Below are 13,175 nucleotides of genomic sequence, written 5' to 3'. Positions count from 1 at the left end.
TGAATAGTAATAATAACAGTAACAGTATTCGTCATATAGGGGAAGGAAGAAATAGGCTATTGCTGCACTGGCAAAAAAAAAAAAAAAAAAAAAAACACAAGTAGATAAAAAAATACAAACTGTGCTTCATGCCTCACACGGAATATTATGACATTGGCGGGCATTGATTTATTCAGACACTGCCTGAATAAATCACAGTGACCATGTTGTAGTTTATTCTAACAATGCTTGAGAAACAGGACTGTTATTGGTTGGGATGTCTGCGTGGGTAGCACAGTGTCTCAGCGTCCTCCCCACACCTGGTGGAAAAGGCCCGGGTTCGAATCCCGTCGATGACGCGAAGAACTCTTATGGGTTTTTTTCATTCCGTGGCTGAGTTAGTTGGTCTCAGGCGTAGATAGCAAGATTTTTCGTCCAGCAAAGCAGGCAAATCGACCAGAGAACACAGGCAATGCACACTGGTACAGATACAATACACATGGGTAATTGAATTATCATTCCAAGTGACCCTAATATAATATAATACTGTATATTTTTTATTATTGGTCGGGATGACAATCGGAGCTGCACCAGGACAATTACAGCTGGAAGCCCAAAAGGTGGGATCCTGTCTGGTATCTTGTTCTTAGCTATCTTGTGCCTTTTGTGACGGGCCGAACTGACATCGTTACCTCTGCTGATGATAGAAAACCATTCACTCTCATCAACCCTAGGGGCACTGCTGACTATATCAATCTTTGATCCAATTGAAAGTCCAGAACCTTGAGGCCTACCTCTCTGCTTTCGGTCTCTGCATTCAAATTGTTCAAAAGTTGTTCAAAAGTCGAAACAATAGACTTTCTCACTCAAACGCAATCCAATAATGGTGGTGCAACCCATCCATTTGAAGAGGACCCGTGATCTCTGTTGTCCAATAACACACCGATTTGAGTGTCATTTTTAACTAGAAGCTCTCCTTTCTCACACAAATAGATCACCTTAAAATTAAGTTCTGCCCACTCCAGCGGTTACTAAAGCAACAACTTTCACGCGTTCACGAACAGGCTGTTGGGTGCAATACATTAAGACCTGTGTCTATCCGGTCATTCGCTATGGCGCCGAAGTTTGGACATCAACTGCTACGATGAATCTTAGACGGATTTTCATGGTGGAATTCTGGCTGTTGAAATGAATCATTTGGCAATTTTGGAATCTCCTCCACTAAGGGCCACCCAGATGGCAGCAGCCCTTAACATCAGAAGCCTTCCGGCCATCATTCAGGGGAAAAGATTCATCTTTGCTGTCAAAATTATGGTCGGGAGAATTTCTTAACCAAACTTCTGGGATCACTACAGCTAGAAGATCCCAGTCCTAAGTCTTTTGGCCGAATCACTCCTTCAGATCACTCCAAACTGATTAAAGTTATCTGATACGTTCCTACCCATGCAAATGCTGCAGTGCTCCTTCCCAGACCCATGTCACAAAGAAAAAGGACCTATTCCCGAAAAATTCTCCATCAGCGCCACAGTCACATCATTCCGGTGATCCAATATTTCTGCGCCTTGCTGAGATGATTGGCAACCTAAGTATCGCTATTCGTGATTACTTGCTTTATCAGAGATCTGTGCTTGCTTGGATCCCATCATAGTTGTGAAAGTAAGAATAAAGTATCAAAGACTGATTCATTATGGCATTGGATCCTCGCACTACAATGAGTCTCCACAATGTTGTCCTGCACTATAAAAGGACTTTCCCCAAGACAATAACACACTGTTGTACATCCCGCCGAAATGTTTGGAATCACGTTTCATATTTCTTAATTGTCAAAGTTTTATTAAAAAATCAAAACACTTAAATATTTATAAAGTTACTAGAATCGAGAATATTCTAAAAAGGTGTAGAGAATACCTGAATGTGTAGAACATTGCAGAAGATTCCTGCATATAGTAGAACGTTGTAGATGATTTTAGTGTTTTGCAATAATATAAATTGAGGAGTAAGAGCTGTAACTTATAAAATCGAACACCCATCATTCATTGATATAAGATTTGTGTTTTGTGATAAACATGGCAAGAAATAATGAACTGAGTGTTGAATGAAGAAGTGCTATTACAACTCTGTATAAAGTAAGTTATTCCATAAGAAATATTGGCAAAAAACTCGCTCTTTCTAATAAAGGAGTACAACTACTATTCGAGGATGCAACGACACTTGCAGTTTAAAGGACGACTCAGGACAACTGCGAAACCAAACAATAAGACCATAACACTGATTTCTAAACGCAATCGACGACTTACTGCACCTGAAGTCCGAGCTGAATTCAACAGGAAGAGAAAAACTACGGTGTCTACATCCACTTCAAAATTTCGTCTTAAACAAGTAGTACTTCGTGGTCGTGTAGCGGTCCGAAAACCCTTATTAAAACGGGAATATCGAAAGAAACGGTGGGCTAAGACCATCAAAACTGGACAACTGAAGAGTGGCAAGACGTACGTCAAAGCGTAGTGTTTATGTCAGACTATCAACTGAAAAAAAAAAAAAAAAAATGGTGACCTTTTTTTCTACAGTTGATCTGTTTTTATAAAGTGGATGACGTCGTTCCACCAACTTTGAAGCACTAATCTTAACCCTAGCTCACAATAAAGCTATTATTGACGTTTGCACAGTCTATGTTCCTCCAATGCCCAATAGAGATATTATTACCGAAGTTCCTAATTGGATCTTAAATCACCTCCACCCATCCGCAGGTCATGTCGTGATGGGCGATTTCAACATACCAATTCAACGTGAATCGCTGAGGGAACGCCTAACGGAAGATATGAAATCCGCTAAAATTCTCCTCTTCAATGACATGCCCACTAGCGGAACTAACCAGCTTGACCTTACGTTCTCATCCACACGATGTACATTGTGTGACCCCCCCAGGAAACACCTTTTAACTCTGATCATGACCCTCTTGTTTCGCAAATTTTACTGCCTCCATGCAAAGCGACTGTCCATAAGTCTTGTGAATCTATGTATAAGCGGAGTAAAACATCCACAATCATCAGCCAAAATTTTCTAAATACTGAAAAATGCCTTGTGGCTGCTACACTCACTGCATGGCATGTCCTGGAAGGGTGCGAGGTCACCCTTCGTTTGCAACAACCATTCTTACAAACTGGATTAATACTGTCGCAAACTTTTCCGCCTCCAAGAAGGTTAAAATCACCCCCCCCCCCACTCGATGGCGTGGTACAACAAGGACCTAAATGCAGCCTTTCAACTGAAACAACAACTGCACAAAATTTAAGAAACAAATGATGTTCGTGATCAAATTTCGTACTCAAAAGCACGGGCCTATTTCAACAGACAAAAATCATCGGCGATTGCTAATTTCTTCAATGCTCAGCTTCATATGGGGAAAATCCCCATCATCATAGGTGCCTCAGCAACCAAATCCTTGTTGATCCTGACCAATGGATGGACCGCATTACCAGATTTCAACCGTCAAGTGTGCTGGCCCCAAAACTTGACATGCCAGATCATATGTCTTATCTGGATATCCTTCACAGCTATAATTTCACTTCACCTCAACTTATAAAAGCCATCAACTCATTTGCTCCCACTGCTGTTGCAGGAGCTGATAATGTTCCCCAATTCATAGTTATGTGCCTCAGCCCTTTTATTATTCAACCACTGCTGTCTGTCAATCTACAATGACATCCTGAAGACCCTCTCCTTTCCAGTTGAGTGGAACAGCTACATTGTCAGGCCTATACCCAAGATCCGTAACCCATCGCTAAGTAAACATTACCGCCCAATCTCTAAAGCCTCAACACTTCTGAAGTTATTGGAAAAAATGCTACTACCAGTCCTCACCAAACAAATACTCGCGGATAAGCCTCCCCAGATTCACTACACTCTCTCACAGCGATCAACAACTACAAACCTCCTCGCAACTACAAATGCCATACTAGCAGCGATCTTGCCATAACTTACATAGATATTGAGGCTGCGTTTGATGCTGTGAATGTTCCTTCTCTCTTGTGGCTGTTAAAAGCATACTATAACACCAAGGGAGACATGCTGTGCCTTCTATCTGCTCTCCTTAGCAAGAGGTTGTTGCGACTTGACACTGGAGGAAGATGCTATTTGAGTGCTGTTACCGCTGGAGTACCACAGGGGGATATCTTCTCTGGATTATTGTTCACAGCAATTATTGCCCCACTGGTGCGGAATAACCAAAATATCATCTCCTACGCAGATGACCTTAAAATTCTTACCCCAATCAGGCCCAGTCCCAATCTCATCACGACCACTAACCACACTAATCGCATCCTTTCTACAGCACTTTGGCCTGGCGATCAATCCCGGCAAGATCAAGATAATGATGTTCTCTCTAAAGACCAACCCTTCTGTAATTGCTCCCACTTTTGGAAACACCCAAATTCCTGTTGTTACTTCACATTCTAACATAGGTGTAATCTTCGACCCTAAACTCCGTTTCAATACGCAGCTAGATAAACTCTGTTGGATAGCAAAACAAAATCTGTTGCACATTAAAGATCCCAAAATAATCAGTAAATACATCAGAACGATTATCTACCCATCATTACTGTACGCATCGGAAGTCTGAGCCTCAGCCACCCACGCGACTAAAAAGCCTCTCATTGCGGCTGAATATTGGCTACTCAAATGAGCCAATTGGAAATCCAATCTGCAGCCACAAGCTAGAACTACAGCATTAGCAAATGCAATGGGGGTTCCCCGTCTCTCTGAGCTTATTGATTTCCGGAGGCTGGTCATCACAGTGAAAATGGTTGCAGGACTTACCTCAGAGCCATCCATTTTGGGATACATGCTGCTGGATAATCCCGATCTCTGCCCTGTGGATTACTCCAAGTCTGGCCGCCAGGAATTCGAGACTTCCTGAGAGATCGATTTCTCCCTTTTCAGATGCTCTCCAAGGTCTACAAACTTGATGCTGATCTCAACAAATTCGCATGTGATAAAAGATATCGAAAGGTGCTTTCCATGCAATGACATCAGTTGGACTGAGTTGTTTTTGTTTTTTTTTTTTTTTAACTTCACTTTGTTTCATTGTTAACCTCTGGCCTGCGTGCCGTGACGGGTCGATTGCAACATTAAGTTCTATGTAACTACCTTTTCTTTTTCTTTTCTTAAGTTGCAGTAAAGACTTTCTCTCTCTCTAATATATACAGGGTGATTTACTACCAGTGCGACAAACTTGCAGGAGGTGTAGGGGGGGCACAAAGACGAATCGGAATCACATAGCATTGCAGGGTCCGAAATGCCTTCGTCATGCGGTAGAAGACGTTGAGCGGGAGGTCGCGTGAACAGCGATCCCGCTGGAAGTCAGCATTTGCGAAACCTTTCTGTTGAAGAAACCAAGTAGCAAAAATCCTCCGGAGTGGATAATCCGCAGGATCCAATGATTGGACGCGTTGCAGATGGTATGAACTCATTTGGTTTGTTGACAGTATCCTCCATACAGTGGATTGGGAAATACCCAATCGTTGGCGTTTCGCTCGAGTACTCGTACTCGGATTGCCTTCTGCAAGACGTAGGACATTCTGCTCACTGTCTGGCGTCCTCGTCGTTCGCTCTCGATTCATGGTACCTCTCGTGAAACAACCAGTCTCACGTAATCTTCTGGGCACACGTGCGAAAATCGTATGATGAGGAGCACGCCTGTGCAGGAAATATTCCTGGTACAAGCGCAGTGCGGCGCGCCCATTACAGTCCGCAGCTCCATACGCGAGGTGCATGTCGGCCAGTTCAACGTTTGAATACTCGTCCATCCTACTGCCTCGGGAACCGGTTCGCAAATGCTGACTTCCAGCGGGATCGCTGTTCACATCGACCTCCCGTTCAACGTCCTCCACCGCATGACGAAGGCATTTCGGACCCTGCAAAGCTATGTGATTCCGATTCGTCTTTGTGGCCCCTACACCTCCTGCAAGTTTGTCGCACTGGTAGTGAATCACCCTGTATATATACAGTATATACAGGCGGGCCTCGATTAACGCGATTAATTCGTCCCGCGAGCGCATCGTTCAAAACGGAAACGCGTTAATCGAATATCATAACCAATAGGAAAAATTATAATTGGTCCTTGACCTTTTGGAATGTCCATAAAGAATTTTAAAAATACCTTTTAAATAACTTTTTAACTGTATATAATGTAAAAGATAATGAAATTAATTATATGTTTATTGCATAAAACAGCGGTTTTTAAACTGTGCGCCGCGGAATATTTTAAATTTTCGAGGGAAACACAGCGATACTCGACATCTGTCGGACACCGCGCGAACTACTAGCTCGAGGTAGTTCACAGTTTCAGCATTTCTTATTAAGTTGTTTGGACCTAACTACTAAACGAAACTGTTAGGTATTTCTTTTGGTCTGGGTGCGCATTGAAAAAATTACTGAGATATTAAAGGCGCCGTGAACCGAGAAACTTTGGGAACCTCTGACATAAAATACACAGTGAAGAAATTACTTTTGCGGAAATATTTGAAGTGTTGACTTTCTCTTTTCATCAATCAATTTCCGATAGCCGACAACAATCTTCTCTGGGCCCTGGCGAAATAAATATCGCAGAGAACATCAAACCTTTTGTTTGAGGTTCTATGCGATACGAAAGATTTCATCTAATTCTTTTACTGTTATCTCCTTCGCGGTAACATTTTCATCTGGCTCATTTAAAAATTTAATTTTTAAATGCAAGTCTGCATTGACTTTATTAGCAGGAGACAAACACGTCTTCTTCCGATGGTTGATGGAACACACCGAGGCGGGCAGCAGGCAAACGTTTGTTTATTGACCGTACGACTCGCGGTAAGCTTAACGCGCGATTGAAATCTTTTTCAACTATCGCATAAAAAAAAAGATCGCGTTAACTGGAAATTTGCATCGTGTAAAGTGGTATCATTTTTCAAATAGCGTTAACTGAATTTAAGAAAACAGAGTAAGGAGCGAATTCTTATACATAGATGGATTAAGTGTAAAATCATTTGTGATTTTTCAATTAATCATATGGTTGTCTAATGCTACGTTCTATTCTTTTATTTATTTAGTTTATATCATCTTATTCGCTGTGTTTCATTATTTTTTATGTAAATCCCCCGCTTGTAGCTGCGAGGGGAGTATCGTTTGTACCTTATGTGTACAATAATGAGTTCTTCTTAAAAAAGTTCCGTGCATATGCAATTGATTGATTGTATTTGGATTTTGTGCATAAAAGTATATTTTTGTACTTGGTATAGCCTCACGATTTATTTGTACTATCCTACCAAAATACTCGTACATCCCCCTCCCCACCGCCCCATGCAGTGAACGAGATATATGTTACAAAAGAACAGGTGCATAGAAGTTATCACAAAACAGGATGAACTGCAAGAGTGACGTGATTTCTAAATAGGCTTCATCCTCGGAAACCTATCAAAAAATTGTCACTGGTTGCGACAACTACATTCTTCTACCTTACAAAGTACATATATTGGAAATGATGGCCGTTTACCGAACCTTAGGGTTCATTTACAGACATTCATTAATGTTCAAATATCCACATATATTTCGCTGTTTATACAGTATGTAACTCGGTTTACCTATCTTAGAATATCCCCAATCTGGACGCCTCACGGACGTACTAACATCGTATGTTCAATGGAAATAACTCAACAAAAAGCAATAAGAATTTACTGAGTTCGGATTCAGCGAAGACCTACAGTACGAAATTGTATTTCATTTAACACAAAGATATGGGTTATACCCTTTATTTAATCGACATTTGTTGATGAAAACTACGTTCTTTTCAAGATCCTTAACAAGCAGAACAATGAAATATCATTGTACCAGATATATATTTTCGTGCGCAGTCTGTTCCTAATAAACTACCGGACAGAAAGAGAAAATTTTAGTCTTTTTTAAGTTGCCTTGATAGAGTAAATAAACTAAATTTGGATCTGTTTCTAAATTGTGCAACTTAGGTTAACCTAAAGAGGTTAATAAACACACACAGTTTATAGATACGGAACGACACCTCATGGTCTTAGTTGCCTTGGTGTTTGATCAAACAGCCGCAACAGCTCTTCCAGTCTCCGTAGAAATATTACGAAACTTTACAATTCGAAGCTAGGAGATTAAAACTTAGAGAACTGAAGATTTCATCACTGTCCTGTGATAATTTATTTTTTTACAAAATTATGGCTTTTTTTAAAGAGACCATCGCACAGATACAATACTTGTCAGGTAATAACCACCAGGTAAAAAAAAAAAAAAAAAAAATATATCACCATTTTATTGCTTAATGAATCCTTGAAAACGTTTTCGGAAAACTATGAGAAAAATTAGCAGATATGAAAGGTGCGAAACATTTTATTGATTAAAAAAATATATATAATAATAATAATTCAAATTAGATTAAGAAGAATGATAAGAAACAGTATTAAATAGGTTTCTGACTTACTTTTTATGTTTTATTTCAGCGATAAGGAATAATCACTGATGTGAACACATTACCCAACATAACTTGAAACATGACTATCAAAAATGATAAACTAGGACTTCCCACTGCCATCAGCTTCCCAGATCTGCCAGATTTCCATGATTCGCCACCAACACCACCGCCGCCACCTCCTCCCCCGCCCCCTCTGCCACCTCCTCCACCCTTACCATTGCCACGTACAAATGGCGTCACCCAAGAGCTCCCTTTAGCAAGTCAGAATTTTAATTATGATTCCAAGAAGCGCAGCAACGAATCTAAGAGTTCTTCCAAAGACTGGACGAAGACAACGTCAGCAAGGTGAGTGGCTTGCTGTTAAAAACAAATTTCACGAATTTTTCATTGCAGTATTCAGTTGTTCTTAACCTTGGAATTATTTTAATTTAAAGTTTTTTTACCAGATAATAATTACGTCATCATGCAAGAAATCCTTCACAGCTTGAATAGCTACAGGATAAATTATTTGTAAAGAGCATACTTTAATGCATAATATTATATTTTTAACTTTGAACATTTCCTCTGAATGATAGTGGCACGTTAAAAATTACTTTGGAGGATAATCTCTACGGATCTAAAGATGTGAGATTCAACAAGTTTTAATCAAGTAACAGAAAGCCACAGAGGATGAATAATATACAGGGTGCTAAACATTCTTTATCCCTATCTTATAATTGCAGCAAAAAGTGTCCAAGTTCGTCCCCGATGGATATAGCATTTATTTACCATCCTGTACATTACGCGGTATGTAAACTGCAGCATGAAGGCCCTTTCTCAAGATAAGTAAAATTTCTGAATAATAACTCTAGAATGGCTTACCTAGAGAGTGCGCTCTAAATAAGCCATTCGAGAACTAATGATAAACTTTGCGTTTTTTCCCCGTTCCTTGAGCAGCATGATGCGCAGGTAAACTGTGCTGTTTGAAGATAGTAAACACTCAAAACCTATGTTTGTATTATTATGTTTATTTCTGAATTGGAAATATGTGCATGAGGTCAAACGTTTCGTGGTATTTTGTTACCACTTCTTCAGTGACAGCTGTCTTTGCAATATCACCATCACAAAAGATCTTTTGTGACGATGATATTGCAATGACAGCTGTCACTGTAGAAGTGGTACGAAAATATACACATATTTCCAAGTTGGCATTTTTTGTTTATAATTTTAATTAATTTATTTATAATGATAACTTTGCCATTTTTTTATTTTTAAATCGCTACATTTATTTTATTATTATTCCCCTTTAACTGAAGTTACGAATGTTTCCGTAGAATTTTAATGTTATGCTTGAATTTGAAAAAGCTATAAAATTTCTATAAAGTCGTATAAATTTGGATGGGAATGGTAAAAACTGAATTATGACTGAAAAGATTCGCATGCGTATGTCGTATGTTCAGTTTCCTGTTGGAGGAAGTTTGAATTATAACATACTACTTCCGTTTATTTTCAAACTCATTGAACAGGACCGCAGAAGCACCAGTCCGAGTACTTTATTGCACATATCAAAATCTTTAAATATGTTGGAGAAATCTTTAAATCTTACCCGGCGTAACGCCGGTTAGATTTAAAGTGCTGTTTGGCTTTTTTTTTTTTTTTTTTTTTTTTTCAATTAAACAAAGAGTTTAATTGAAAAGAAAACTAAACTTATAACTATAATGCTAACTACTAACATTAAAATACACCGCCAAGGAGCCCGAAGTGACAGATGACACATGTCGACGATGCCAACTGGCCTCAGAAAGAAACAAACTGTACAGTATTACAAGTATGAATCCCTGGCTGTACTAGAGACCCCAACCACAAGCTCTACTGGGGCCGCGCCATAATAACGGCAAGACAATCCCGCACAATAGACCGGACATAACTCTTGTGGACAAGAAGGAAAAGGCTACCTATCTGACTGACATAGCGGTACCCAACACTCCAGAAAACTCACGAGGAAAAGATCAGGAGTTACACAGACCTAAGATAGGAGATCAAAGAGATGTAGCCTATGCAACAAGTAACGACTATCCCGACTATCGTGTCAAACTCCGGTATGGTGCCGAAGACTACACAAGAGTCTAGCAGCGATAGGTTTCCCAGAGAACACCTACAGACTCTAGAAGGTCACAATCCTGAACAGAGTCAGAGAGTTCCTCGACCAACAGTAACACCGGATATAACAACCACCCTGTACACATGGTATTAGTACCCGTCAAGGGGTGAACCCCCCCACATCAGGGAGAAATAATATAACAATAATAACTAATAATAAATATGAAATACAATAACAAAATAAAACATAATATTCACGCAATTCCCATTTCCATAAGGAAACCAGCTAATTCCATTTTGAATTTAGTTAGACTCACTGGCTCTGCCACACTAAGTGGAAATTTATTCCAGTATTCGACAACTCATTTTCCATATAGTGAACTTGAGATTCAGTCCTCTGCTATTTCCCTGAGATTTTATATTTGTGCCCCTTGACTCTTTTCTCACTTACGAGGGAGAACGGACCTTATTCATTTATTTTACGCAACCCTTCTTCAACGTTCTATACACCTCGATCAGATTTCCCCTTAAGATTGTATTAGTGCTGATATAAAGGCAATTTATGAGTAATATAAAGGTCAAAGATAAGGTTCAACGTTCAGAGGTTAGTTTATTTAATCTGTAAATTTCTTCCAGGTGACATGATTTTTTATTTATACTCGTATATCTCATTTATATCATTTCTTTAATTTTTCTGTCAAAAGAAGCAAAGATTAGTTAGGGTTAAAAAAAGAAACAGAAAAAACGCCTACATCTGGATTTCATGGAGTATACAAGAAAAATAAAATAATGTACAGGTTTTAGTTTTTTTTATTCCCTACACTACTGATTCAGCTGTATCGTCGTGTTCATAGTGTCCTGATTTTCAATGTCATTCATTTGCGTAAATGCATCAGTTACTAAATTTTGTATTTAAAAATTTAACTCATTAAATTCTGGTTAGTAGCATAAACTGAATTTCTGGTTGAGACTTTTTGAATGATATATGAACTCATCTTTGTAGATTCCACCGAAACTTCATTTGAGTGGAAAGAAAAATTAACAATCAACGCAGACAAGTAATTTCGTTTGGATTGATTGTTCCTCTAGATAAGTATGGGTGAGAACGACGAAAAGCGTGGGGGGGGGGGATCATCAGACAGCTTCAAAAGTAAAAGCTTCAAATGAACATTTAAAGAAGAAATTCCGTATTGTGTCAATACTGAGAAAGGCAAGGAAGTAAGAAATATATGCTCTCATTTTAACTAGAAAGGGCTGACATTCTCTAATTGTACAGTGCGGTAATTGAAAAACGAGACTGATGCTAGAAAAAAGTAATGATCCCATGTATGAGTAAACTAACCTTGATTTATTCAAAGTAACTTCCTCCAGCGTCCACGCACTGCATGCAATGATCCCGAAGCGACTGGAAAGACTGATGGAAGACCGTGACTGCTTTCCTGTTCAATGTTTTCGTTAGAGCTTTTTGAATAGTGTCGACGTCATCAAATAACAGCTTTCAGTGGTGCCTTGAGCTTCGGGAACAAAAAGAAGTCGCACGGGGCTGTTTGATGAATACGGTGGGTACGACACTACGTGGCGCCTCCGTAGCCAGGTGGGAAGGAGCAGCAGTGCGTAGCACACGCTTCTTGATTAGACTGGGGTTCGAGCCCGTCGCCACCAAATACGGAGGATGCGGAAAGGTCAGGGAATGACCACCGCATATCCTGGAGCAATATGGTCTTAGTTGCTAATGCTCCTAAAACCAAACAAACAAACGACACTACGCAGACTTTTTTGCTAGCCAAAAATTGCTAAAAAATGAGAGCCCTGTGGCTCGATGCATGCAAGAGAAACCAACTGCCGTCCTCTCGATACTGAGGCTGCACACAACAAATTTTCTGCAACAAAAGTTTCAAAACGTGCAGGTAATAGGCAGCAGTAACTTTGGCCATTGGGCACGAACTCTGTACGGAATTCCCTTCTATCGTAGAAAGCGATGAGCATGATTTTAATTTTTGACCTATCTTTAAGAACTTTTTTTGTCTTTGCGAGAGTTTGCAGACTTCCACTCTTTCGCTTCGTTTCAGGGTCATAATGAAAACACCACGTTTTCATTATGACCCTGTTCAACTCGTGCCTGTCACTGACCGTCTGTTAACGAATGTGGAACAGAACCATGCATGCACCTTCGTTTTCTTCAAATCCTGGTTTATTTGCCAAATAGTTTCCTTAACGCACAGATCTGAAATCATTCGGAGCGTTGCACATCGGTCATTGGCAATGATTTCTCGCACCTTTCTCAATCAATTTTGGCTTTCGAACCGATTTTGCCGGGCCCGGATGTTCGTCGTCTTCCAGTGATTCTCTTCGGTTGTAACATTTTCGGGAGATACTATTTATGCCACTCGAACACACATGCACGAGACAAATAATTCTCTACAAACACTCACTACTGCATCATTTGAAACGTTTGCGTGGCACTTTTTCCCAGTCGAATACAAAATTTGATGTTTACTCTTTGTTCCATTGTCCCTCCACAACACAGACTTAGGAGAGATGTGCAGTTCAGCTCACACTACGTTCTCAAATGGCGGCAGTTTCCGCTGACCTTGATTGCGATGCTCGAGGAACAATTACTCCTTCATTTCATGTTTACTTCTAGTGGATGGCA

At 39.9% G+C, this 13,175-nt stretch overlaps 1 protein-coding gene across 1 annotated transcript in view; it reads left to right on the top strand.

The window, feature by feature from the left end:
• Positions 1–13,175, top strand: part of LOC150090748 (proton channel OtopLc-like) — a 37,804-nt gene that overhangs the window by 5,763 nt on the left and 18,866 nt on the right. The window contains exon 2 of the mRNA XM_090379839.1: positions 8,472–8,788. Within this exon, the coding sequence (XP_090235965.1) occupies positions 8,523–8,788 (266 nt within the window). The 5' untranslated portion in view covers positions 8,472–8,522. The remainder of the gene's footprint in view (positions 1–8,471; positions 8,789–13,175) is intronic.

The sequence above is a fragment of the Mastigoproctus giganteus genome, chromosome 1 (assembly GCF_048544385.1).
Source record: "Mastigoproctus giganteus isolate SK-2022 chromosome 1, ASM4854438v1, whole genome shotgun sequence".
Classification (NCBI taxonomy): Eukaryota; Metazoa; Arthropoda; class Arachnida; order Uropygi; family Thelyphonidae; genus Mastigoproctus; species Mastigoproctus giganteus.
The sequence above is the reverse complement of the archived record's forward strand: the minus strand, read 5'-3'. Positions and strand labels throughout refer to the sequence as shown.